Raw genomic sequence first — 27,991 nt, forward strand, 5'->3', positions numbered from 1 at the left:
AAAAGGTCACATCACCTACCTCTTTTTATCTTTTGTGGGTCTGATGTTCTGAGGCAAGAGCTAGAGTTCCAACATGTTTTCCATCTCACAGGTTTGAGGTTGAGAAAAGTATTTAATGTGACAGCGGCTCAGCAGTCCATCCACAAAGCTCTTTCTGTGGATTTGCTGGTTCACCAGATGTGTAATCATGTGTCAGGTCACTTTTCTTTACTCTTTGTGCAAATTATTTAATTTCATTTTCTTTCTGGGGACTGCAGCAATTCTGATCTTGCCAAAAAAAGTCTGGAGTTCACTGGAGTTCTGGTAGGTTTTCTGTGTGTCAGCAGTAGGTGTGTGAACTGGTATGAGTGCACTGTTTTTAGCCTTATCCCTCGTGCTGTGCCAGGGGACCATGTTCAGTTAGTTTTGTTTTTTCAATATTGAGTTCAGCTGTAGCCTTGTTTCAACATACTGTAACTAAGTCACGGGGCGTGACTACAAATGGCAGCTTGTGTGAGGCCTCACATCAGGGTTGGATTTATTCTGTAACAGCATTACACCATAGCATCTTCCACAGGCCAAAACTTAAAGGTGGATTTTACCCTTTTTTTTTTTTTTTTTTTTTTTTTTTTTTTCTTCTGCCAAAATGTACACTTCTGTCACATGGTATCTTTGTCCGTGGGAAGAATCCTGTATTACAAAAAGCTGCCTGACCTGTACATGTCTTGACCTCTAGCGACGACAACACAAACTATATAAGTCTAAACATGTCTTATTTCCTGGATTTGAAAAACATGTAAGAGAATGGTTACGGACGCGTCAGAGAAATCCCTGAAAACAAGTCAACACAGATGATTTTGTTTCCTTTTATAAATTCTGTAAATATGTATGATTTGTCTATCATTTAGGTATTTTCATTTGACAGAGATTTATATTCAAATATGAAATAAAAATGATAAATTATTAGCACGTTTTGCATTGACTGTTTCTTTGAACAAAGTATTCAAACAGAGCAAAATGATGGCATACAGCGTGGAATAGCGTTAGCACCAGCTTTAAGCTATGGTTAACAGCATCTTTGGGTGGTTATCTTCTTACATGTAGACAATGGAGGTTATTTATTTGAAGCAGAAATAGAAACATTTGGCAGAGCAGATGACAGAGAATGGGTGACTTGCATATCCACACACACACTCTCTCTCTTCTCTGCTGATTAAATATCACACCCAGACAAGCAGGTCCAATATTGGGCATTTAACACACCAACAGCAGAGGGGGACTTTCCCAGATCGCTGCTCTCTAAAAGAAGTATGAGTGAGTTCTTGTAAGGGACTGCCATGTGATGTAGAGGCATCAAACCAAGCCGGATCACACCGGTTGTGTTACTGATTGTTCCTCTGTCTAGGCAGGAGCTTTCCAAACATCATGGGACAAGTGAAACGTCAGTTTACTCAGCACAAGGAGGCGTGAAAACAGTCATAACATCCTCTGTGTCTCTGGAGGAGCTTCATTTAGTCTGAAAAAATAATTCCCTCGGTTTGGTTATAGAAACTGTTATCAGTCGAACAGAAAACGCAGAATGAGAAGTGTAGAATCTTTGGAGTTTGACCATATTGGGGACTGGTGACTTTGCCTCTGCTGCTTCAATTGTAACATTTCTTCTTTGAACCTGGTTTTAACATGTCCACAACATGCTGGAGTGCACTTTAAAATTCTCTTAGGTTTAAACATCATTTCTGTGGTAAACATAACTAACAAAAAGTCATTGATTAAAAATATATTCCTGTCTTTAAATAATATGAATTAGATAAACACAGCCGATGTTTCTGTAAATATATATAAAAGAAGGAATAAAGAGACTTGAGTGCTGCTGCTGTCGGCAGCACCCTCGTCCTAAAATAGATTAATTCTAACTAGTGGGAAACTTAGAGACAGGAATTTTCACTTGTCAGCGACCTTGTTGCTCATGCTGCATTCATGCCACATTGAATACATGGAGGGAGCAGGAAAACCTCCTGTTACTCTGACAAGAGCGGCCACACATTTACCCCGTGGGCCCAACAGATAAATAGAAATGAAGACTTAATTTGCAGTTATTTCCCATCTGCATGCTTGAAATTACATTCTGTATGAAATGGCACGAACGCAGCATTTTTCTGTTTCCTGAGGCGTTCAGTAAAATGTGACTGTGCCACAAACTTCTACCACAGCATTGTCATGTCATGTGTACATGGCTCCATGTAGGTCCTCCAGCCTGTGCTCCCTCTGTTTTCTTCTCTCCTGCGGGACAGAAAGAAACATTAAACTGGTGACACAGTGAAAGCATAGTTAGAAATCAGATATATAATCCAATCCAGATTTACACACTCACCTTGTCTTTTTTAAACTCCTCGTACTCTGGATTGTCGGTTGGTAATTCAAGTCGGCACAGCGGACAGGAGTTAGTCTACGACAGCAAACATGCAAAAGATTTAACTAACTTTTCCGTTACATCTCCAATGAGGAGTAAAACACTGAATCACAAGCTTGTGAGCTTTACCTTGCCCAACCACGGCAGTATGCACCCTGAGTGGAATAGGTGTTTGCAAGGCATTTCTCGAACCGTCTCTTGTTCCTCGAACTCCAGCAGGCACACAGGACACTTGAGACCTTTGTCTGTGGGAACAAAAAAAAAAACAGATGAAACCCCTCTGGTCAACAAACGAAGTTCGTGGTCCAGTGACTTTCTCTGTAAACAGGATCTCTCTCTCTCTCTCTGCTGTCATCAGTCTCTTCCTTTACATCTGTTGAATGTCAGTAAAATCTCAGTGTAAAACACGTTTCATTCTTTCTACTGGAGCAAAAGTCAGACACCTGCTTGCTCTGGGGAAATGATGACCACGGTGAGGGTCTGGACAGCAGTTTTGGCAGCCGGAGGAGGAAGCCGCTGATCCCAGTCTGACAAGTCAAACGTCCCTGAGTCAAGTAGGTCCAGGCCCTGCATTAGAGACCTGTGCACAAAGAGCCACAGTCAATCAGAGCAGTGCACACTAGTAATACATGTGCAGGTGTGTGTGTGTGTGTGTGTGTGTGCAGGCTCACCTGGCCAGTTCAAGCAGCGCGTTCTGGCGATACTGCTCCTCAGGGTTGGTGGGCTCACAGTCGTGCTCATCAAAGTAGGATGCCATGTTGGTCCAACCTTGGTGTCCTTTTAAAATCCAGTTTTTTAATATGATATTTAAAATGACGGTTGAGGGAACTGGCCTAAACGCACCAGTGATCACTTCAGTGTGACTCCAGGTCACACACAGAGAAGCTGGGGCACATGACATGTACTCATTGTTTCCTCATACATAAAGCAGCGAAGGTAACACAGTGCTGTAGTATATCATATTTAAATATGTGCTAATGGCTCTACAACACTTCAACACCGACATGTTAATTCATCACAAGCAAAACACAAACAGTTGTTCGTTCATGTAAAAGGTGTTTGTGCCCACTAGAAATGTTTGAGCCGTGAGACTAAAACATGAGTGAATGTTACAAAGGGTTTACAATTCGGTATTCATATATTAAGTCTGTCAAAGAACTGAGAGGCGTACAATGAGTTTCATTCTGCGGTAAACGAGGACACATAATCGGAGACTTTGTTCACTGAGTTCGGTGGTTTTACAGCAGAGGCGCGGCTAGCGTCTACTTTCTTCAACTTGTACAAACAGTCTCAACGAGATGTAAAAAAATAAAATAAAAAAGTTAGGAAACTCTTAATAAATTCTTGGTAAGACTCAACAAATAAGCTTCTCTTACCTGAAATGTTAGCAACGATATAAACATGTCATTCTTCCGGGTATGATGATGTTAAGAGTCACGTGGTGTTTTGGCCAATCACAGTAGGGAATCACGCCCTGTTTCTTCTTCTTTTAGGGAAAATAGTGTCGCATTACCGCCCCCTGCTGGTACGGGGCGTAATAACTCTACGGACTCCATATAAAGTGTGTTGTTTTCCAATAAAAACGCCTGATTTACTTTCTGAATGACTGTCCTGGATGCTCCCCACCATAAACTGATTATTTATTATGGTTTATTTTCCCACTCTGATCTGATGATTACTGAAACCACACCCTCAATACCAGCTTTCTTATTTGTTTTCTTTGAAGTTTGGATGCCTAGTGACTCTCTACATATTTGTATCGTTTATGCAGTCAGAATAAAGCTAATCTCACTTCTCTTCTTTAATCTTCAAGCAGGATGAAGCTGGCGTTATACAGTAGAAAAGCATATTGCAAATGAATACCTTGGATAACATTTTGATACCAAAACAGAATTTATTTGCGTAATCAGACTAGAGGTGAGGAATCTCACTGTTCATAACTATTGACATTCAGAGTGAAAAGAAAAAAATAAAAGTGGACAAAAAAAAAAAAAACACATTTCAAAGAAGGTATGGCTTTGGTTAAATAACACTCTACTAAATTGATTCGAAAAAAAAAGAAATGTTACATGAGATCTTAAATAGAGTGAGAAAAGATTTAAGGCTCCAGAATTCCCTGAAAAAGACAAAAGGCCCGATAAATCCGCTGCATGTCATGATTAACCACGTGCAGACCCAACCTGGTGCTCTTACAGTAGATGCTGCTCAGATGCCGAGAGACACACGAGTCATCTCAGTTCTACCATTTCTTCCAACGCACCAGCGGGCTGAACAGCGTACACTTCTCAGTGGACGCACAGACTAATAACATGAAAACATAACTGTGGACTACTGACCTGTCATCAGTATTTTGTTGAATTCCCCAGTGTTATTAGACATGGTGCTGATACGAGGGCACAGACAGCCTATTACACTAAAAATACATGCCGATGCTGAATTACAAAGTTGGTGATCCACAGTTAATCAGAGTTATTGGAACATCACAGCAAATTTGACCTGTTTTCTTGCAATATGTACTTCTATCAAAATAGAGAACATTCATCAGCTTCTCAGTACAGTAATGACACCAAAAATATCTCTGCTATGCCTTCCCACCAGCCCGCTCCCTCTTTGAATAAGTGGTTATTGAACACATGTGCATGTTAAGCATGCCATTGCTTTGCTCACAACGTAGCTGCATTGGATATTTACAAAATATCCAATAATATCCGTGTGGTTCCACTTAACTGCACGAGACAACAAACAACAAACAAACCTTTTCTCTTCTCTTCTGTGAAAAGATGAGGAATGACTCGGCGGCACAAAAACATGAGGTTTGTTCAGTCGTATGTAACGGAGAGTGAATACTTCAGCTACTGCTGGGTGGCTACATACTGAATGTCTTCATTCACAATCACAGTAAAATATTCAGCCACATGTGGTTTGCCTTTGGCTGAAAAGGTGAAAGCCTGATTTTGAAGACTGAAGTTTCTGTGAAGTGGGTTCATTTAACTCATGATTCATTTATGACAGAAACTCAGCTTTGTAAAATTCTGGCAGCCACGCTTCTTTATATACATGCGTTTCCTTAGGCTCAATGAGTGATCCGCTCCGTCCAACTTTATAGCATGAAAAAAAAAAAGTTCCTAAAAGCTCTTGATTCTCATCTGATGTAAAAACGGTTTATCTTGTAATGTTAAAAAAAAAAAACAACAGGTCACCTGCTCCCTGCTAGAGTTTCTGATTTTCATGTTTCTTTTTTTTTTTTATGGTTTCTAAAATGACACGCTCAACCAGTGAGCAACAATGTCAAACATGCAGAGTATTTCATGGATTTCTACAGTGTTAAGAGTTCACCAACATCTACCAGGATCAAAACTAAAAAAAGATTTGAAAACACAATTACATGTGCATTAGAGAAAATAAGCTTTTAGCCTGTTATTAAACACATTTCAGAGTTTTAAAAAACCTTCTTCTGCATATCAGTGTTGATTTGCAAAAAACCTTTGTAATAATCACCTTTTGATGTTTTCATGGTTTTTCTTGCACTCAAGATTTTCATTGTCCTTTGAAAATCTGTAGCTGTCATTATGAAAACAGGGACGTTTTCCAAATTTCTGAAGGACAAGTTAAAAAGTATTATAGTCTGGCAGAGACAGTACGATGCTTCAACCACATGCACATACCTAATCCATACACACTTCCAATGTCGTCATCAAAACGCAGACAACCTTCTTTGATACAAACACAATGACTCCCATCCCCCACCCTACCTGTGCTAAAGATGCTGTAGATGCATATCTAAGCCCTGACCATTGCGTACTCCTGTAATATCGTTCCCTCGCTCTTTAACTGAACAGCTTGACGAAGCAGCCGTGGCAGTAGGGTTTGTCGTTTTGTTCTTTAAAGGTGCCTTTGTTGAGTTGTTTCAGGCAGAAGGCACACACAAAGTGCTCCGGGTGGAACTTCTTGGACATGGCTGTGATGCAGCGTCCCGTGATGGGCTTCTGACAGCCGGAGCAGAGGGAGCCGCGGCGCTCGTGGTAGTGCACTTCACAGTACGGCTGTCCGTCGTGCTCGAAGAAGCTTCCATTCACGAACGGGGTGAAGCACTCCTGTAAACGGACACAAGAGAGAGCAGAGGAGGATGCTGTTATTCCTATATATACTGTGTCTTATGGAGGCATTCATGAGGTCATTTGATGTTCAGATTGTGAAGCCCCTGGAGGCACATTTGTAATGTGTGGGAAAAGGATCTACATATAAAAACTGTGCTTGTCATCGATCTTGTTCTGCCGTATCTCTATTAGCGGTCATTGAGAGAAACGAAAAGTCAAATTCCTTGTTTGTGTTCACGTTTGGCCAATAAAGCTGATTCTGATATTCTGATAGAACACAAAGCTGTGGCCATGACAGCAGACAATGCTTCAAATATGGATGTAGCAACATCTAACATCCAATTCATCTAAATGATGGATGCTTCACACTCATCTTCAATCCAGCATCAAAGAGGATCCACACAATCACCACGATTTCAAGGTCAGATTAGTGTCACCAACATTGTATCTGACCAAAAGTGAAATCTCATCAGTCTCTCCTTCTGGTCCTGAGCGTTGAATAACGGGCAGAAAAGTGTTTCTTTAGAACATTATCACATCCCATTTGGCATGTGTGTGAAATTAGCGAATTAACTCTTGAGTTATGGCCAAAAACAGGTTTTGTGAGGTCAAAGTAATCTTGACCTCTGAACACAAAAATCTAATCAGTTCATCTCTTGAGTCCAAGTGGACGTCCGTGTCAAATATGAAGAAATTCCCTCAAAGTGTTCCTGAGATATCGCATTTACATGAATGGGATGAACGGACAGAGGTACGGCTGGACGAACAACCCAAAAACACAATGCCTCCGGCCACTGCTATTCCCAGCGTGGAGGCTTAAAAAAAAGAGCAGCATGACAGAAAAACATGATACAGACCCTGCAAACAAAACACTCAGGATGCCACAGGCTGCTTAGTGCTGAGATGTAGTTCTCCAAAATAGCTCTGGCACAGCCGCCACATTTTGGTGCAAACATGTCAAAGTAATCCTTCCTGCAGTAGGCTTTTCCATCCTTTTCATGAAAACCTTCATAGGAATGACAGAAACAGATTCAATCAATTCATACAAAGTGCAGAGAGGAACTATATGTGAATGTACACGTATAAACAAGTCATAGTGATAGTTCAGTACCCTCTGGCCCAAAGAAGGATCCACACTGAGCGCAGAAGAAGTGTTCAGGATGCCATGTCCTATTCAGCGCCGTCACCACTTTCTGCAAACATGTGACAACATTTATTGTTGCCTGACTGTAATCTATGACATACACGTGCACACACGTAAACGGCAGTGACTCACGTCCAGTATGGGCCCGTTGCAGTAGTAGCAGCGTGGGGAGAACAAGTTATGGTAATCTCTCTCACAGTACGGCTGTCCCTCACGCTCAAAGAAGTTCCTGGAGCCTATCTCCTCTTGACAGTGTGTGCACACAAAGTGCTCAGGGTGCCATGTGCGGCCCATGGCAGTCACCACCTACGCAAACGGACATGTGCATTTAGTATGCAGACCTGAAAACAGTTATCATGAATTTATATTACAGATGTGTTATCTTGACAAAAGTGTCTCACCTGTCCCACAATTGGCTTGCAGCAGGCACCGCAAACTCCCTTGGCAACCGTCTGCACACCCAGTTTGTTGAGGTCAGACTGCAGGCTACCGAGCATGTTGTCCAGCTTGTTGACCTGTGTCGGGGGCCCTCCAGGGACGCCGCCTTTCCCTTGGGCCATAATCTGAGATGGTTAAATTATGGAAACAGTTATGTGTTAAAGATGTGCCTCAAACACACAGAAATATGACAAAATGAATCAGTATTCACGTTTGAGCTTAGTGAGATTAAAAATAATCAGTGTATGTTTATTAGAAGTGAGAAAAACAGAAGGGATAAAGAGACAGTGGTTCATGCCTGCATTGGAGGGAAGACTGGGTCATACTCTGTTTGGCAGCCTACAGACACCAGGACTTTGGGTGCAATTGGTGTCACTGGCTCCACTGGCGGAGGCCGGGTTGGGGTTTTAAGAACAGGAGGAGCGGGCTCTGGTTTGGGGGCAGGAGGCTGCTGAATTGGGGCAGGTGGAGGTGAGGCTTTTATTATCTGCTGAGGTGCCACGGGAACTGGTTCCTGGATGTGGCGAGGTTGTGGAGGGATAGAGGGAGGTGGAGGAGGAGGTGGTGGTATAGGGACAGGGGGCTGGTGTACTGGGAGTGGTCGCTTAGGTTCTTCTACAATAGGGGGGCGACAAGGGGCGGGGGGAGAGGGAGGTGGGAGCACCTTTCTCACTGGGACAGGCGACTCAGGGGGAATTATTATCTAAAAGGAGAGGAGAGAAAAACAGAGAGAATGGAGGGAACAGAGGAAATGTGTAGAACACTGAAGGTGAATTCATCGGGGGAAAAAAATATTTGGGAAAACTGCCGAGCACACTGGAGCCAACCTTGTCGGCCTCACTGCCGCCTGCATCAGGACGGAAACGCTGAGGTTTGGACGAGACGATGACGCCCTCCGTCAGCCAGTCATCAGACTGCTTGCGTCGGCGCTCGGAACGGCCGATCCCAAACTTGCCCTGAAGCTCCTCGATGAGGCGGTCCTGAGAGGAGTTCTTGTTTACAATGACGGGTCCCATCTTTCTGCGTAGGTGACCATCCCGGAACATGGGGTGCACGTTGGGAGTCTCCTTAGTGCGCCTAATCACTGACTTTATCTAAGGTGGAATGGTGAGCACCTTGTCATATTTCCACACCAAACATAACCTGGCTGAAGCAGTAACAGCAGAGCTCTGGGGCGAGTCACACAAATTCTGATCACCAACAGGGGAGGATGCAGTGGGTCAATGGGCTGAGAGTCACACTTGCATGCTTTTGTCAGATGCCTTCAAAACTCTGCCATACCTACCCATGAACCTTCTTCCCAGCATTCTCAGTCTCTCACACAACCACGGCAACGTCACAACGCAGGCAGCATTATGGTCCTCCACACAGCACTGGTGCAACAGGTGAGGAGGATCGTGGCCTCTAAGTGCCATGCTGAAAGCTGGTACCACCGGCCAGTGAGTTATTTGTCAGTGCAGCATCAAAGCGATGACTCTGGATTAGAAAGAGCTTCTTTCTAAGCTAGCTCCTATTCCCCCAGAATCTGTCTGACAATGGGTTTTGTCAACAAGGGTTTCTTTCATCTTTACTTTTCAGAGCTCGAGCATAATGCAGAAATGTTTTTGCTGTCCAATTTCTGCCCAGTTAAATGGGTACCAAATCCTGTATCCAAATCCAGTAAAAGTACAGCACCTTGTCACCTCTCATGAGGCCTGACAGTAGATTTACGGGGCCAATAGTCTGCAACATAATGATATTCAGCTTAAAATTATATAAAACCCAGAAGCAGCACAGTTTCATATTTGAGGAGCTGAAAAAAGGGAATATTTTGCATATGATTTTTATGTCAATCAATTAATTGACTTATTGTTTCAAGATTTGTGAGAGATGACACTGAATGCTGACAAAACAATGTTTGTTTTTTTTGTTTAAATGACAAGGCGAGTAAATTATACTATACTTGGTGTCACGTTTCAGCTTTTCAAGAGGACACATGAGGAAGAACCCTCGAAGTAGAGTCTAGCTTGTATAGAAGCATCAGCAAAAAACTGTGAGCAAAACAAGCACATCTTGTGTCAAGCACGAGAGCGGGGATGCATACATGTCCGGATGCTGACACTCTGTCTATATTGGGAGTCTGCAGCAGGGGCAGGTCCAGGGCAACGTCAGGGGTCCCGGGGCATGAAGACGGGGTCATGGACTCGTCCATCCAGCTGGCCTCTGTCAGCGGGGTCATGCTGCCATCCGTGTACGGCCTCTCGGTGTACGGCGTCATGGTGCCATCCAGCCCGTCATGGAAGGACATGGACAGCTCCTCGTCAGCCCACTCCAGGTCTCCATTCCCATCAGTGCCTCCGTCCACCGAGTCGTCTGTGATGGTGTTAGTAGTGCTGGTGAAAGTGTCAGGCAGCACGCTGTTCCTGTCCAGGGGCAGGATGAGCTCCTCATGCACCTCCTGCATTCCTCTGCCGAGACACTGTGCCTCCATCTTCAGCTGTTGTTCCTCCACGTGTGCTGCCGATTGATTCTGCGCGAAGCTCATCGCTAGCAGCTTGTCTAGCGCCTCGTCCAAGGAAGGCTCTACCACGGGGGGTTGCTGCACAGTGAGGGGGCTGGCTCTGTGGGTCGCGGGTGCACACTCTAACAGCTGTCTGCTGGGGCTTGTGAAGGCCAATGGAGAGGGGGCCATCAGTGGAGTGACTGGAGATGGCGAGTTTGTTTTTGAGGAAGCATGTGCAGAGGGGGGAGATACAGAGACAGCAACAGAAACGGAAGGAGTCTTCAGAGTTGAGAGTGGAGGGGTGAGGGTTTTTGAAGGAGGGGTGGAGAAATTTAAATCAAGGTCATGAAAAGAAGCAGAACCCTTGCTCATAGTCTCGGGAGCACAAGAGAATTTACTGAAAGTATTTGAGGGTGAGGCCCGCTCAACGGATGGACTAGGGGACTTGGAGGACTTGTGGTCCAGGACGGTGTTAACTGAGGTAAGTGAGGGGGTGGTGGTGGTATTGGAGGGACTTGGGCTATTTCTCATCAGGTTGGAGTTGGAGGAAGCGGACTGAGAGAGGACTAGCAGGGACTTGGTTTGGGAAGAAAGCATGGCGGCATGGACGTCTATGACAGAGTCCAGGTCCAGGTCACTGGCTGCAGAAAGTGAGGATATAGGACTGTGGGGAGGGAGACGGTTCGGATGGGGCACCGACATGCCGCCCTCTCCTCCGTCCTCATCTATGTGCAGCTCTAGACCGACGGGCAAAGAGAAGACAGGAGAGGCACAGGCAGACGGGTGGGACAGACTAAGGAAAGGAGAAGCCACTGGGGTGATGGAGGAAGAGGCTGGAGGATGAGGAGAGCTGGAAGACATTCCCGCAGGGTCCAGCAGAGAGCCCAAAGAACTGGGCTAGAGGACAGAGAAGCATAAGCAAGATAAGAGGAAGAGGACAGAGAAATCATCAGGATTGTGGCAGGAGAAGCCTGTGTTTTGTTGATAAAGCATGATATTCACTCATGCTGCTTTGTACCTTGAAGTCAGACAAAGAGGCCATCAGTTCATCGAGCTCTCTCGTGGCACAGGAGGCTAAAATTCTGGCTTGCTGCTGAGAGGGTGTGTCCAAATCGCTGTGGTGAGCAGAGGGGCTGGAAAATGTAAATTATAATATGATGATTTGTAATTACATGCAAACACTGAAGCCTTACGAACAGCAGAGCCCAAATATCTATTGTCTAAGTTCCCACAAGATTCCCTATGAGATGCAAAACGTTTCTGCTGTGGAGAGACTGTGTGTACCTGGGTGAAGGCACTGAGCCCTCCAGCTCGCCCAGCAGACTCTCCACGGTAGGCCGGGACTCATCCAGCCTCGTTCCGTTCCTCTTGGGTTTCTCCTGAGGAGGTGGGCTCACCATGATGTCGGGGGTGCTGCCGTTCTCGTAGTGTGTGATGCTGCAGGATGGTAAAGGTGGAGCTGCCTCCTCTGCGGACAGAAAACAATACAATTAATCCTGCTCACCAAAGACATAGCTGATAAAGTTGAAGGCTTTGTGTCTGTACCTGTAGTGGGGAATGAAGGGGAGCTCTGTTGCACTGCGTTGAGTTCCAGCAGCAGCTTGTCGAGCTCTGAGAGGTTACTGCCCAGGGCAGAGGCCATGGTTGCTGCTGATGAATCGGACGACTTCTGTTTGTTGGGAAAACTGGAGGAGACAGAAAGACACAAACTGCTAATGGCAACTACAGGTAAAGGAAAATGACAGATGAGCTGCTCAACCTCATACAAACAACATTTGAAGTGCGCTGCAGGATACCTGTAGACGTGGTCCTCCTCAACGTGAGACAGTGGACAGCTGCTACTGTCCCTGGACCATGAGCTCTTCTGGGCTGAGCCTAACGACTACAGAGGATACATCAGTGAGACATACTGACAGAACTTTGACATTCATGTGGACCTAGTTAGCTAAGACTGTCCATCTCTGCTCTTTGTGCTGTGTCACTTCTTTCTGCATTGTCTTTCCTGTTAAGCACATTATGACAAACCTACTGAATGCCTTTGTGGAGGAACATCAGTTCATGAGTTAGATTATGCATGGTCACACTCCAGAGACATACCTGCTGAGAGGAATGGTGGGAGTCCGGCTGATCTATCAGGGACCCGTTCAGAGCCTCGGCTGAGGGTGGAGGGGGGACAGGAGGTGGAACAGACACATCCTGGTAGGAGTGTCCTCCGGTGGGGATGGAGTATGGGGTCTCCTCAGACGACACCACAGGCCGCTTTGAGATGTGGGACGTAGTAGATTCCAGGTCCGCCAGCAAAGCATCTGAAAGATTGGACATTTGCATTTGCTTTTAGTGTTGATTCATCCACTCCTTCCTTTCATTTAAATGTTTCTAAAAATTGGACACATTTATTCCTCGTGTCATTGGAGGGCACATCTCAGAGACACATTCCTCAGCTGTTTTTGCAGGACATTTCAATCTGCAAACACGGTCGGGCTGGAGACCAATGAATTCTTTACTGGGGTTGTTGGCTGCTCTGAGGCGACTACTGAATGTGATGTCAGGCTGCGTGCAGACAATGGCAGCGAATCTGACCCTTGTTCCAGCCTGTCACCAAAAAAAGCTTGTCAAGCTAGCGCGATGGTACAGTACATCACTGAGCTCTGCTTCATACCTAGACCCATTAGGACTTCATGAAATATCCCTCTGAAATCCCCAACATACTTTTTCCAGTAAGTCTGCACTATAAATACAACCCCGCTGACAATGAGAGCTACCCATCTATGAGCTTGAGCTGTCATGTCAGTGTCTGTGAGTAATGCATTTAATTAGTCTCCGCTTTACAAGAACGAGTGTGAACTTAACAAGGCAGACTGAACAAAGAAGCAGGCGAACAGAAAGTGTTTCTGAATCCAGTCCAGGGTTGTGGGGGTACACTGTTACCCCGCTGAGTGTTCAGTGGAACACAGGAACAAAATAGACCCTTACATCACACAATCCATCCATCCATCCTCAGCTTGTCCAGAATAGACCGCAATCAGTGGCTGCATACTGTTACACTACAGGAGCTTGGAACGGTCAGGACCAACACCAGAGAAGCAGAGAAACAGCTCAACTGACAACGTCAGAAAGCAAACACAGCTCCCTGAACTACTGGTGTAGTACAATCTACACCAGTAAAAAGTGTCTCCCTTAATTTGAAACCTCTCCATGTATGAAAACTTATTTCCTGTCCTGACTAGTAATTATTTCAAGAAACAATGAAAAGATAAATCTAACGGTTGCTGTATCGAATGAACAAATAGAAGTGGAGCATCAGTAAAGTGATGATTACATGTAGGCATATTAATCATTTTTCAATTATCTGAATCATCCTACTTCTCCAAATACTCCACCACTCTTTTACACAATGCTACATTCCAACAATAAAGCAAACATCAGCTTAAGTAAAATATTTACTTTGCTGCTGACTTAGAGTACATAGAGTTGGATCAAATCTACCTGGACACACTGTATACTCAGTTGCCCAATAAAAAATGGCAGATATTGCATTCATAACATCCTCAATCCACCAAAAACTCTTGGAATAAACTGGGTTAGTGGGTTAGAAGTTTCTCCTTCATCTGTGCCAACATAAAAGATCCAGAAATACAAATATTTAAAGAGCCAATATATGTACTCACATATTTTTTTCCACCTGTTGTATTTGTGATATTCTCCAGGCAGGATGTGTTTGTGTATGGTTGTATGTGTATGCGTGTGAAGCAGACAGCAGTAAAGACATAGATAGTGTGAGCAACAAGGAGTGATTGCATGCTGCCAGTCTACTGGGAGGGGGGGGTTTGAGAGCCAAAATTGGGTGATGGTATCCTTTTGACAACAGTATCATTTCAGTGCCCCTTTGTCTTAATAACAAACACTGACACTCTATCCAATTACAGCATTCTTACCGTCACGCCGTCAAGGATTACATGTGTCAAATGTATGTCTGTTATGTTAAATAACATCTAAAATTGCACACATATATTTAAACTTAAAGTTTAAGCTAAACTCAGATAAGCTAGGACCAGTTAACAAGAAAAGTGTGATAAACTGGAGACTCTGGAACATCTCTACACCTAAACACACAATACTCTGCCACTACTCTTGGTCAGAGTCTGCGGTCCAAAGGGAAATCCTGCACAGAAGCTAAATGTTGAAGTCATGAAGTTTGACATAAACCACATGGGAGCACGAGCCTATTTAAAGCAGTAAGCTCAGTGAGTAGCCCATGTCTGCGCAAATGTGCTGAAATATCATGACCAGCTCAAAATAATCTGCACCTGGTGCTGACATTTTAAACAAGGTCTTACAGGAGTCGACTTTGTCACTCATAAAACAAAGGCTGCAGATAGAGAAATACCACAACTGGGTTTGGGGCAAAGGGGAGTCACATAAAATACAGTGTAGGCTTTAGATTTACATTTTTCTTTTAGAAGATCTTCAAGGCTGACAAAGATTAAAATGCCTCAAGACTGCCTCTGCACCTGCTGATACTACACACCTGTGACTCAGGCGCAGACCCACGAGCACAGAGCACAGCTTCCCACTGAAAACTGGTCTCGTCTATGTGTTGCTTACAACTCCTAATCCACATTCATTTAGGGACTCTGAGAATAAAGGGCACATTCTCAGTGTACCTTTTATACTATCTTAATAATCAGCTATTTGTTCACTCATTTTTGTCTTTTGCTTTAGTAATCTGAATATCTTTAAGCTTTAGTCTGCTGGCAGGACAAAAAAACTTTCACTTTTTCAAAAACATTAAAGAGAAAGAGAAAATAATCAGCAGATTAATCTGAGATAAAAACTAATTGTTAGATGCAGTTGTAACATGGATGACACTATGGTCGCTGTGAGAGTTACACCAGGATTCTGCTAGTTTTACATCCAGATAAAGAAAGACTGCAATGGCATTTTTCGGCATAGCATCAGAAAACCATGATTACTAAATCCATAATTTCCAGCTCGTATCCTTTGGTAGCCTTAAGCCAAGCAGCCTGGATTACACACACACACACACACACACACACACACACACACACACACACACCACTCTCAGTGACCATTAAGTGCATCTCTTTCATATCATTTACTGCAGGTCATAAAAGGACTGAGACTGAAGATGCTACTGAAAGTTTCTTGCTTCAGCCGTTCTCCTGAGGGGGGCAGCATTGAGTGTGGCACGAGGACGGACAACAAGCCTTCGTCATTCTCAGGCGAGTTTGGCGCACGAAGGGTTAGAAGTATTAAGAATGAAAACATGTTCTGTAAGCCAAGTAACAGGCTAATCTTTTCCATTCCAGACAGGGGGCAGGAGCCACAATGGACAAAGTCCAATTCTGCTCTAACAGCATACTGACTCAATAGCCCATTGTGCAAGGTCTGGGGGAATAAAGCTGTCATCAAAAAGGATACGACTGGAACTAATAATTCAAGATGAATTCATCAAACCTCAGTGAAACAATACACAGATTTACTTTGACAGCGGCTCACTCTGTCAGTGGACCCTCTGTGGTCACACTGTGGTAACTCATCTTCATTACATTCAACAAACAACTCTCAACTGATGTGGATACTGTACACATTCTTGTGGCCGTGGGTACATGAACAGTCTTGCCTGCCTCCCCCTCCCACCCCCCACCCACCCAAGGCCCTGCCACAGTCCTGCAGTGTTTATCAGATGGGAACGAAGGTGCATGGGGAATTCCGCACATTCCTCTGTCCGCTTCGGAGAAAGCAAGCAATCAGGCAGGGACGCGGGGAAGGTGGCTCTGGGAAGGGTACATACACGGCTGCCTAAATCCGGTGGAACATCAGTTAACATCCAACCTGACCTAACCGGAATCAAAATGATGCTTTGTAATAAAATCTACTCAAGCGGAACGCACATTCCTCCAGTACCAAAGGATTTTAGGTAGAGAGCTGGTGAGGAATGTGCTCGAATACAAAACACCATCTGTCAGTCCAGAAAATGAAAATAATGTGTTGACAATTACAGGAGCCATTCCACTAAGTACAGCATGCCTTGAATTCCAGGATAAGGGAGATGTCAATGTTTTTACTGCCCATTTCCCACAGAGCCGAGTACAGTGCAGGAAGGGAGGCAGGGAGGGAGGGCAGGAGGAAACCAGGGCTGTCTAATCTGTTCTATTAACATGTGGGCAACGCTGATGGGACACCAGGGTCCACAGCTCACCTGTTTATAGCCAGGGAGCAAAAGAGCAGAACTGGCCACAGCCCCACACCGAAACCCTACCCCATCAGGCCAACCCAACACGATATTTATATCAAACAAGACAGGCAGGGGCCAGGGAGAGGGGGTGGAGGGTGAGATGCCAGTGAGACAGGCGGTGAAGGCTGGGTAGAAACCAGGGACAGAGAAACAGACAATGTGAGTGAATGAGAGATATTGATGAAGAGATTAAATGATGGACCAAGATAGAAATCTTCAAATGTATGTTAAGTCTTACAGCTTACAGATGGCCACCTGTTTGCACGCTACAACACGAAGACCCATAGACAAACAATGAATGGAACACAATTAGTGTTAGACAGAAGCGCCTTAGGGTGATAAAATCTTCAAAATAAACATACCTAAATATACCCTACCAAGCAACCCCATATCCGAAAGATGACACGCCCCTTGAGAGCGCTGGACCAAAATAAAAGCACTTCCCCACAGACCAGTAAATCAGACGACAGGGGAAAGTCTTGCGACTGATGTAACACCCAGTCACTGAGGACACATTCATAGCCGTGCATGTGTGAGGACCGTATGTCAGCGAGTGGCCTTTTGTGCCATAAGAGAGTGCAATTGGGTGGGATGGGGAAGACCCTCGAAGAAAGGCTGTCTTGTCTCTCTTGTGCTAAAACACGGACTGAAAACACCAAGCTACGCTCCAAACATGTAGCCAATCAGTAGAAGAGCAGAAAATTACATAATCAGCAGCAAAATCCTGATGGTTTAAATCAGTGGATGACGTTTCTCTACACCACCAAATGTAGCTTATAACAAATGGAAGAAGATGCCCGTCACAATCTCCTAAAGCTGACAGTGACGTATTCAAAGTCATTTTGCCCAACCCAAAGATATTAAAATTAGTACCATAGGGCTCTTTGGCACTTGGCGATTTCAATGCTCAGTGCTGTGAGAATTTCAGCATTTAGAAAGTAGAGGTGAGATTTTCTGCCCTGTTTACAGATATGAAGCACCACTTCACTAAGCACCCCCTGTGGTGTCCCAAGCATGGACTCAGACTCCCACTATTTCACCCGAACCTGTCGGGGAAATAATCAGCACTGATCTCTGAGCCAAGTTACAAAGCCAGAGAACAGAGAAGGCATGGAAACAGCCTGGCAGGGGGCACCGAGCAAAGGGCACTGCAAGTGAAGCAGCAGTGCAGCACAACAGTGTTGGTGAAAATGCTGCTCTAGCAGCAGGATCCCACACTGAGGGCCCGCAGCTGCCCCCTCTACCAGTGTTTGCTGGCCTCCAACCCTGACTCTGCTCATTGTTTTTCTCCTCTGTTTCCCCAGGATGTGGGGCAGGGTCTGTTGCCTAAGCGATGAGGTCAGCCATGCAGCTCTCCCTCTTCCCCAGACCAAGAACAGGATGGGTGTGGAGCTCAGGAACAAGGCTGATTTACAGTCAGGAGCTTCCCTCTGGCTGAGCAGACGAGCCCACTGGTTAGGGGCGGTATGCACTAACCTTGCAGCTCTCATGGGGTGATGATAGCTGGTCTGGTAACACTAACTCCATGCTGTGGACACAGAAACCACTACAGAACTTCTAAGAGCTTTTGGCATGTTGTGCAAACGCTGTAAACATTTAAGACCGTGCTGCTTCTACAACAGCCAACTCTTACTCCCGCCTGGAGGATAAGGACTTCCTCTGCAAGGTGATCAACTGATATTATTACAGTAAATCTAACAGGCCTGTTGGGTGCTTATAAAGTGCATGTTTAGCAGGTGTAGCTGTCTGTTTCAGCCCATATGGCCATTAGGTACAAACAGGCCTCAGAATTTCTTGCTCTCTGCCGTGTTTCTTCTCAGGTGATTGCAGTGCATTCGGCAGGCTGCAGCACACTGTTGTTTCTGTAATCTATTTCCTCGTCAGTGTTTTACTTGCTCAGCTGAAAGTATATAAAGAGTGAGGAAAGTTTGTCTACATTAAAATACAGACTATTTCTGCATGTTCACATTACAAAGTTATCAAGTCTGACTATTACTAGCTACATTATAATAAGGGTGTAAGAACATATAGGGTATAATCATGTTCGGTGTTGGATGATTCAATATAAGACACTTGTTTACACTGTATCAAATAAAGAACCCCTAAATATATTTACATACTGATGCTGACTAAACAGTTCTGATTTAATCTGGGCTGGTAGTAACTATAGTATCAACTTAAAATATTGAAGGTACTAAAACTAGATTTCAACTCTGGGCCCCCCTGGACGACAGTGCCTGCGTTAAAAATACAGGAGCTTCCTTGACATCCTTAAAATGTATATTGTGCTTTAATGGTGCATTTTACCTAACAAGTATGAAATCAATCAAATTGCCACACAGACAACCTGAGGTTTTTGGGACCTCATTGGTAATCTGCGTAATCGTTTTACTGGGAGTCTATCAATACTTGAATGTTACTCTCACTTTAGGCATGACTCTCTAGCATATTGCACGTCTACACTTATCCCATTTCTTCAGGGTTAACCTGCAGACATGGAGCAGGGCCGCAGCAGCCCTGTGAGGTCAGTCTGGTCTGCCCGATCAATCTCACACTACCCTGAGGAATTCACAGAGTGGAGACTGGCTTCATACACCACAAACACAAAACAGAGGAGCAGGATAAGGCAAAAGACGGTGTGACACATGCGGTTTAAGGGCCACATCTAGGTGAGGACGCATCCCCTTGGCTACATCAGTAACGAGAGCGAGGCTAGGCCTGGCTGCCACCTGGTCTGGACTGTAAAAGACTGATCAGAGAAAACCTCTGGAAAACCCTGACTCAGAGGAAAAGACTGCAAGTGATCCGGCCATGCTGAGGGAATTCCCTTCCTTGAGTGTTAAGCAACATGGGCAGATCAATATACACGGAATGAAACAAGACGGAAAGAGCGGAGTCTGATCAGGTTTCCAAACAGCTCCATGAAGACCGGTCAGTCATCAATGAGCCTCAAGACAAGGACCTGCAGGGGCTTGTTAGCCGGGGGTGTACTGGTGTACAGTGAACCACAGTCGAAAGTATTCCAAATGTTATATGTTTACCAAAACATATTCTGGTTTTGTATATTTAGGGATGACGTGGAAGGGGTTAGTCACATGATATGTACAAAAAAGTTTAAGTTGCTACAGTAGAGCAGTAGAAAGCCATTTAACTTCACGCTTCTGTGACTGTCAGGCTATCAAACCTCAGGACCCACGTTTGAGGAAGATAGACTGAAACCCACAAAATTCCCTCAGGTGGCAGGGTGCAAGGGTGCTGTGAGTAGAGGTAGGAGGTGAGTCGTGACCCTGAGAGTATTTGGCCTTGGACCCCGACACAGAGTGATGTTCAACATTCCTCGGCAGCCTCGCCCCCTCCAGCGTGCTGTTCACGCTGCTTCACTGAGACTACAGGCTCCCTCTCAAGCAACAATCAGCTCTTTCAGTGGCCCATGGCAGCTAGAGCATCTAATGTGCCCTGGAGGTATCCTCACAGCAAGCCAAACTCAAAACGTGGCCCATCATCTCTCCACTTAAACAATTCACAGATCCATTTACTGCTTTTCTACTTGGAGAGATCGGTACAATGGGATCATTGGTGCAGATACCTGACAGAGGCTTAAGATGTGATTTATTCTAAATAAGCAAAGTAAATATAGCAAACTGACCAGCTGGTGAAAACTATAACAACAAAATTAGAAGTTCAGAGGTTCAGTGTCAAAGGTCAAGGGCCAATGAACCGAAGAGGTGATTGGTTAGTGAGGCACAAAAAATAGATGAATGTGATTGACAGCGTGCAGCTACATATAGTCGGCATATGTTATTGTCATCAATACTGGTATTGGATATAGGACAGATAAAGGGCTTGTAGCAGTGCTGAAAGGATTAGCTGATTAATAGAGTGGTGGAAAAATAATCATCAACAACTTTGGCATCGGATTTATCTGCTTTTCCCAGATTATACCACTGTGAGTTAAATATCTTTTGGTACTCACCATCAGTTGTACAAAACAAGCTACTTGAGGACATCGCTTGCTGGGCAGTTTTCACTATTAAACCAAACCTTTGACTGATTTCACTCTAAACCTTTGACCAAAAACACATAATAAGTCATGGCAGACTGACCTGAGCATCAGCAGAGGGTAATGTAAAAATAACACTAATACTTTGACATGATCAACATCTTCTTCGATTCTAAAAACTCGACTATTGTGTAAAGTAATAATGGATCAGTCGGTGAATGTTCCTGCACAATAACTATTTAGTAAAACAAGCAATTGTGCAGCATGAAAATCAAAAGCAGCTCCACTTATTCAAGGTGTGTGATGCATGGACATGAAGAAATACAAACAAACTCCCTGCCTGCATCAAGGAGAAAGTGCTGTCAGCAGCTTCTGCTATTGTGAAGCAGGCTTCTATGTGTCTGATCACACACAGTAACTTACATTTTCCACTTTCCCTATTGTCCTAGTCACATCTCAGCCTCCTGTGGGAGGGCTTTCTGCTCGAATAAAGGACACACAGTAGATTCCGTGGTCAGTAATGAAGTATCACTAGCAGCAGAGGCTGCTCCATCAGACTGGAGATACATTATAAGCCAGCCAAGCTCACATTGTGCTGCACTGAGCAGTCTAAATGGGGAGGCCTGTTGACTCCACCACTTCAAAGCAGGAATGAATAGCCTGGGGGCAAAAGTTGAGGAGGTAATGTTCAAGCTCGGTGTCAAAATGTCAGCCAAATACCCCCTCCCTGTGGCACACATACTTCTATCAAACGTAGTTTATCTAAATGAATTTTATTAACAGAACCACACCACAGAGAGGGAGAGTTTAAAGGGAGGTGGAGGTGATGGTGGTGAAGACTCGCGATGTCCAGCCACCAAGTCACGACGCTGCGTGTGTGAAACGGTAGAGAGTGAAATGTGAAATCTCTTTATCTGGTCCTCCCTCACTCAGTAAGACAACCACACTGAGCCGCAAACTGTCTTTTCACCGTGAATCTCGTCGTAACGTGAACTCCTCCACCCTGCTGCCCGCTCCTCACTGGGAGCTCCACGAAAACACAGACACCTCCTTAAACACGGCGGTGTAAACTCACCTAAATCGTCCATGGTGGCTGCCTGGCTTCGGCCTGAGTCGGTTTAATGTTTGGTGAGCCTCTCGACTGTTCACCTACTGTGGTTTTTCCTCTCCAAACTTCACCGCCGCTGCCTGGAAGTTGGTCAGGGGAGCTCTCGGGAGCGCGCTCCAGTATGTGCATGTGTACTTTACGGGAGCGCGCGCTGTAAATGGGGCTCGGCAGGTGAGCGACACCTAGCGGCCAGAAGGTGGAGCTACACTAGGAGAGGTGCCACCGGGTGGAGCATGGATGTAAGGTGGGGAAAACACATCCTGGAGGTCATGATCAAGAGAAACTCTCTGGAAATGACGACTAAATGTCTAAAAATAATTATTTACTATCTCACAATAATGATTTGAGAAAGTTTCTCGTTGTTTTGAGACATTATTTTGAGATATTGTGTTATTTTTGTATAGTAAAGCTATTGTTTTGAAAAGATTGTCATTATGACTTAATCCTAGTGTGACTGCTGTCTGTCTAAAGTGACAACCAGGCAAATCGCGACGATATTTCATAATGGGGAAAATTATGGAATAATTTTTTTTTTTGCGACCTTGGTTTTAAGTCCACACGCTTTCACACGAACACCAGGCCTTAATGAGACCAATCATTTCTGCATCCAAATCAAGTGAAATGGGAGAAACAAGAAGATATAGAACAATGCATTTATTAAATTATAGTTCATAAAACAGTTTGGAATGAGACCATACCGTCGTAACCCCCTCAAACTGTTGCACTGGGACATAAGAGATGATAAAATTAAAAAATAAAACATGCACTCAGTGAGGGACTTCACTGTAGACCATCTCATTTGGACAAAAAAAGTTCCTAGCTTCTGTCTCTTGGAAATCCAAGTGAAACTGATTCCCAAAGTTTAATACGGATGCAAAGAACTCAACATAAACCTTAATACCAAAGCTTCCCATTGGCATTTCACATCACAGAAAATGTCCACCATCTCCTTTTGTCATGTGTGTAATACAGAAAGCCAAATAAAACAAAAACAATTGGATACACCTGCCATTCACTAGTTATTGTACACTACTTTAAGATTCTTTCTAGTATGTCTACATAGTACCTCAGTGATACAAGTTAGCAACAGTGAATGGACTCTCTTTGTTAGTCTGGGTGGTTTCTCAGATTTACTAAATTAAAATATTCCATACAAACTTCCAATAAATATTCAATTGATAATAAATGGAAACAAATATGACACTGGACTCATTAGACTACTCTTTTCTTATGTAAAAGATAACTAATGTGGTTTATTCTAACATCTAATTATATATCTTACTGTAAATAAAACAAGCAATAATAATTGTCAAAAGTCAACTGATTTCAGCTTTCTCTGCTCCTTCTCAGTAAGAGGCTCCTGGGAGAGGATTTTGTCATGCAGTCGGTGGTGTTTGCCTATGCCCAGCCTCGGCAGACCTCGGTTCAGCCCCTCCAGCAGCACACATGACTTGCACAGAGCCTGGCTGGAGATGTAGCCGCAGCGGTTGCAGGTTCCCTGCACGGGCATCTTCACCCCGTCGCGCACAGACAGATTCTCCCCTGAGTGAATGACATCTATTATGGAGCTAGGCCTTACACTCTCCAGGTCCTTTAAAAAGGTCCTTGCATAACCACGATACGCATTGGGAGAGTAGATGCATTCAGTGGAAAAGTAGTCCAACTTCTTAAAGTAAGCGTACAGAACAATCTCTTTCTCATACGCATATTTGAGGGGCTTGCAGCGCGGCACGACCCCATCACCTTCGCTGGCAGTGGAAATGGCAGTGCAGCGGCGCAGACGAGCTATGTCTCCACGCAAGACGTTCATCAGAACCGTCTCTGCCACATCGTCAGCATTGTGACCTGTGCAAAAAAAAAAAAACATCCAGCCATTATAATCAATTCTAAATATCTATTCTCTGACATTAAGGCTGAAACTGCTCAGTCACATTTCGAGGTCGAAATTCTTGCATCCACATTGTAATAATTCTATTTGGACTTCACCTTACCTGTGCATATCTTGTCCACTTTCAGCATGATGGCTCCTCTGTCTAGTGCCTGCCTTCTGAACACTCCACAGAAGGTGCAGTTATTTTTCAGTCCCACCTGCTTCACTATAGCATCCATAGTCCAGCCGTACAGCTCCTCATACGACACAATCTTCAGTGGCAGCTCATACTGCTGCTGATTCCTCTTTACCGTCTCCAAGGAGTCATCTCGGTAACCAGTGATGCCCTCATCCACCGAGAGAAGCATGAGCTCAAGGCCATAGTTGTATCGCTCGTTTAGGAGCTTCATTACATGTGCGAGCACCGTGGAGTCCTTTCCACCTGAGGCTGCAATTCCTACCGTCTCCCCATGATTGAACAGCTTTGCGGACACAATCGTCTGGTGCACCTCCTCCTCAAAGGCCCAGAAGAAGCACTCCTTACACAGCGAATGGCCCGTCTTTGGACGTTTCAGCACAGCACGCTTGTCAACACAGCTGCTGCACAGGACAGGCATCTTCACTGTTGGAGGAGGTTGTTCAAAAGGATTACAGTGTTGAAAATGTATTAAATGTTCACAAATATTTTCAAATAAATACACAACCTACAAAGCTCTATCCATTTGTTGTAGATACTTTAGTACAACTGACCCACAGGTTTTAGTGTAATTGGCTTTCAGCATCATCGTAATGTAATTAATCTTACACATATTATGATAATGGAAAAATTCCAGGGTCCCAATTCCAAACTTAAGTAATTCTAACGAGGTTTTGATTGTGCAATACGTTTAGTTGAGAAAATTACAGTATTCACAATACTCAAGGATATGTATTGGCACACTAAATTGATTAACTTTTTAAATGTTATGTTAATGGATACCATGATCCCACAATGCACTACACAACAGGACATTTCGGCCAATACAACATACAGTATGCTAGTTAAGAGGGAGGTAGCTGGTTAAAGTAACTTGTATTAGGCTACATTATTATTAGTGGACTATGTTTATGAGGCATGCCGAATTGCAGGGTTGAACTTCAATGACACACAAAACGTTTTTAATCATCGTCTAACAGGAATAAACTTTTGACAACGTGCAAAGCTTCTTTAATTGACAGTTTCGTTAGTGAACCTTTGCTAGCTATGCTAAAGTTAGTTGAGAGGTCGTCTCTGTTCAAGAATTCCACCCAAAAACTCACAATTAAAGCTGATACAGACGAGACAACCCCTAAAACTTTTGACATAAGTGTTTAAACTTACTTACTACAATTAAAGCAGACGAAAATATGACAGGTTGTCAGGTTTGACAGCCTGATTAAATGACATCGTCTAGCTAGCCAAGTTAAGCTAAGTAGTCACATGTATATTAGGTAACATTTTCATACCAAAGTTTCCGGTGAATCGAAGTCTGAATTGAGAACGTGGGAAGGAAATATAATAATGCTTCTGCAGCAAAACTTTTCCTACTTAAACACCGCATGTATTACTCGGCCAGCTAAATAAGACAGCATCTTGTTTCATCGTGTGTCTTTAGCTCTTCTTCACTGGAAACAGGAAGTGGCAGCAGTTTTAAGTGCCTGCAGCACAACCTATCGGCCGGAGTTGGCCAGTGCACATAAAAGTGCACTATTGACCCTGAAATGGTTTTTTTTGGTACCATCATTGGAGCATTTAATACTTTAAACGTGACAAACACTGCTTTAAGATGTTGGTGAGAAGTTTGGCAAAGACCTTGAGCAGAGAGCGAAACAGAGATAAATCATACAGCCAAGTCAAATGTAAGCAATAAGGATTTATTAGTTGGTTAATAATAATTTAAAGAATGTCACTATTGCAATAGCTGCAATAGATATCAAAATGCCTTATGGTGCCAATGAAGGGCAAAGGGGTTGCTGCTGGGAGGGAACAATGCTGCTGAGGTCAGGGTTCATGACGGGGAAGTCACACGCTTAGCTGACAGGGTGAAAAGCACCCCTCTGGTGCCACTGCATGTCTCTGATGCGCCGAACCGACTGGATCTGAGGAATCTGGGCTCCGAACTCGGTGCTGTCCTTATACTCCCCCTTTTCAAACAGGTACTGATAGCCTCTGTAGCCAGGATACTGATAGCCCACCCAACTGGTGCACCAGGGGCACAGAGAGGGAGAGCAGACAGTTAGAGAGGCCTGTCAGAGGTAGTTAGAGGTTATTTGCAGTCGTGCATGTTCTGGGAAGATGGACTCACGTTCCACTCTGAACCCGGACAGAGGAGACCTTCTCCTGGTAGCCGTGTGCGTGAAAGCTGGGGACATCGTCATCTATGATTTCTATCTTCTTCCCTGCAAAGCTGGGGTTTTCGTAAAGGACAATCTTGTGCTCCTGGCTGTCCTGAGAGAGGAGCACAGCACCAACCCAGTGGGTGAATGGTCATACAGCTGATGAGATGACCAATGGGGGTGTGTGCTAGTAACATGTGTGCTTTTTTACCACTTTAATCGGGCGGAATGCAGCAATGGTGTCACTACGCCTGCTGTTGGTCCAGGAATCCCAGCGAGGATACTCCCCCTTCTCAAACACATACTGCTCCCCCTTGCAGCTGACCTGCTCGTATCCCACCCATCTGAGAGGGCAGAGGAGGGAGAGATGGATGGGTGTGTTTGGTGTAGGGGCAAAGCAAGAGAGAAAAGCAAGTGTAATATGCGGTGCCACTCATTATTTTGTTTTTCTGGACATTTGCCTTCCATCCCATACTCATTCACAGAGTAACCCCCCCCCCCATCTCTCTGTCACTGCCTCTCTTTGTGTTTGGTTTTAAGTCATTTTCTACTTTTCTGTCTGCCTCTGACCCACACTCACGGTCCACACAGCACCAGTATGGAGCCCACTTTCTCCACGCCTGCTTCCTGGAGGTTGTTGCAGGGACCAGTCAGCTCATGGCAGCGTCCCTGGAAGTTTTCCTGCTCATAGATAACCAGCTGCGTACCAACAGGAGAAAAGAGGAGAAAGTGTGTAATACTTTAATAAAACACAGTGAAACAGCTCCGTGAGCGTTGGTGAGCCACTGGTCTCACAGTAGCAGACTTTTACAGCAGTGCCAGTCTGATGTTCCAAATGGGGAGTGAACAACTTCCTGCCTAGAGTAAGCTCTAGGCAGGAAGTTGTAAATTGTAATTGTCTCTGTGTGCATGTTTCGTCTCACCTTAAACGCACTGGTGCCTGGCTGCTGCTGCTTGGTTGCAGGGTTCTGGTGGTCTGTGGCCATAGTGAATGGATCGGCAAGGATGAAACTGCAAAACAAACACAGAGAAAAGCACCATTACATTGTTTCCGATAAATACCCATGGATGTCTGCATCATTAAGAAAATTTTGCATCCTTGTATGTGAAATCTTAGCGGCTCAAAATAATCCTTTAATTCCTCTTTCATGGATTTAGTTTTCTATTCATTTCTCATACACATATGTATTCAAAGGTGCCCATCCCTCTCCCTCCACAACAAGTTTCTGTGGTTCACAGCTTTCTGAAGAGAGAAACACAGCAATGCAACATGGGATATAGTTTGTAGAGACTAAATCTACAGCATTGTTGCAAAAGGAAAAATAAAAAAAGGATAAAAATTATAAACTTTATAAAATGCAGCATGGTGGACGTAAACCTCTTACCAGTACCTGTCTGTGCCAGTGTGTTTGTGATGGCACGATGAGCTCAATATATACGGGGCGCCCAGGGGTGGAAACTTTGCCAACAGTACCCACAGTGTCCAAGCTGGCCTGCAGGTCGGCTTGCCATAGGCCCAGCAGACTGAAATGAGGGGTCACCGTGTAGCCTCCCCCCACCCCAGGGTGTCACACCCCCACAAAGTTATTTCATTAGTTGTCAGTTTTGTCCAGCCAGTCATTGTTCGATATCCACATGATTCAGCACAAACAGTGCCAAGAGTCCCACACCTACAATGACAGGGAGAGAGAGGGAGAGAAGGATTGTAAAAGATGGGTTTTACTGCGTTGGAGAGATTCAGACTGATTCGAATAACAGTCCAAATACTGCTGAATTTTACCACTAGCGTAGGTTTATTTGATATTTCATTGCTATTAAGGTTTCATGCCAAGCTTTGTTTGCTTTGGAC

At 44.4% G+C, this 27,991-nt stretch overlaps 4 protein-coding genes across 5 annotated transcripts; all 4 read right to left on the reverse strand.

The window, feature by feature from the left end:
* Positions 1-403: 403 nt before the first annotated feature.
* On the reverse strand, positions 404-3,813 carry rnf181 (ring finger protein 181). The gene is made up of 6 exons (XM_070833601.1): positions 3,766-3,813; positions 3,061-3,166; positions 2,833-2,969; positions 2,519-2,634; positions 2,351-2,425; positions 404-2,259 (listed from the first exon to the last, which is right to left on the reverse strand). Exons 2-6 carry the CDS (start codon positions 3,144-3,146, stop codon positions 2,200-2,202), a joined length of 474 nt encoding a protein of 157 aa, XP_070689702.1. The 5' UTR covers positions 3,147-3,166; positions 3,766-3,813; the 3' UTR covers positions 404-2,199.
* A 476-nt stretch (positions 3,814-4,289) lies between these two features.
* pxnb (paxillin b) lies at positions 4,290-22,008 on the reverse strand. Of its 2 annotated transcripts, XM_070833596.1 has the most exons (11): positions 21,885-22,008; positions 12,648-12,856; positions 12,347-12,432; positions 12,096-12,235; positions 11,835-12,018; positions 11,569-11,683; positions 8,032-8,193; positions 7,763-7,936; positions 7,598-7,679; positions 7,344-7,492; positions 4,290-6,483 (listed from the first exon to the last, which is right to left on the reverse strand). In XM_070833596.1, the coding sequence occupies exons 1-11, from the start codon at positions 21,895-21,897 to the stop codon at positions 6,217-6,219; spliced, it is 1,581 nt and encodes a 526-aa protein (XP_070689697.1). In that variant the 5' UTR covers positions 21,898-22,008; the 3' UTR covers positions 4,290-6,216. The 2 variants fall into 2 exon arrangements, with proteins under 2 accessions (XP_070689697.1, XP_070689696.1); XM_070833595.1 differs by lacking the exons at positions 11,569-11,683; positions 11,835-12,018; positions 12,096-12,235; ... (1 more) ...; positions 12,648-12,856; positions 21,885-22,008 and adding exons at positions 8,367-8,771; positions 8,896-9,162; positions 10,152-11,256.
* An 890-nt stretch (positions 22,009-22,898) lies between these two features.
* ctu1 (cytosolic thiouridylase subunit 1 homolog (S. pombe)) lies at positions 22,899-25,328 on the reverse strand. The gene is made up of 3 exons (XM_070834227.1): positions 25,273-25,328; positions 23,909-24,409; positions 22,899-23,762 (listed from the first exon to the last, which is right to left on the reverse strand). The coding sequence occupies exons 2-3, from the start codon at positions 24,402-24,404 to the stop codon at positions 23,227-23,229; spliced, it is 1,032 nt and encodes a 343-aa protein (XP_070690328.1). The 5' UTR covers positions 24,405-24,409; positions 25,273-25,328; the 3' UTR covers positions 22,899-23,226.
* Positions 25,329-25,836: 508 nt separating this feature from the next.
* Positions 25,837-27,557, reverse strand: crybb2 (crystallin, beta B2). The gene is made up of 6 exons (XM_070833237.1): positions 27,508-27,557; positions 27,066-27,164; positions 26,723-26,841; positions 26,354-26,486; positions 26,112-26,254; positions 25,837-26,005 (listed from the first exon to the last, which is right to left on the reverse strand). Exons 2-6 carry the CDS (start codon positions 27,126-27,128, stop codon positions 25,837-25,839), a joined length of 627 nt encoding a protein of 208 aa, XP_070689338.1. The 5' UTR covers positions 27,129-27,164; positions 27,508-27,557.
* Between the last annotated feature and the right edge of the window lie 434 nt (positions 27,558-27,991).

This window comes from Pempheris klunzingeri, chromosome 7, assembly GCF_042242105.1.
Source record: "Pempheris klunzingeri isolate RE-2024b chromosome 7, fPemKlu1.hap1, whole genome shotgun sequence".
In the NCBI taxonomy this organism is placed as follows: Eukaryota; Metazoa; Chordata; class Actinopteri; order Acropomatiformes; family Pempheridae; genus Pempheris; species Pempheris klunzingeri.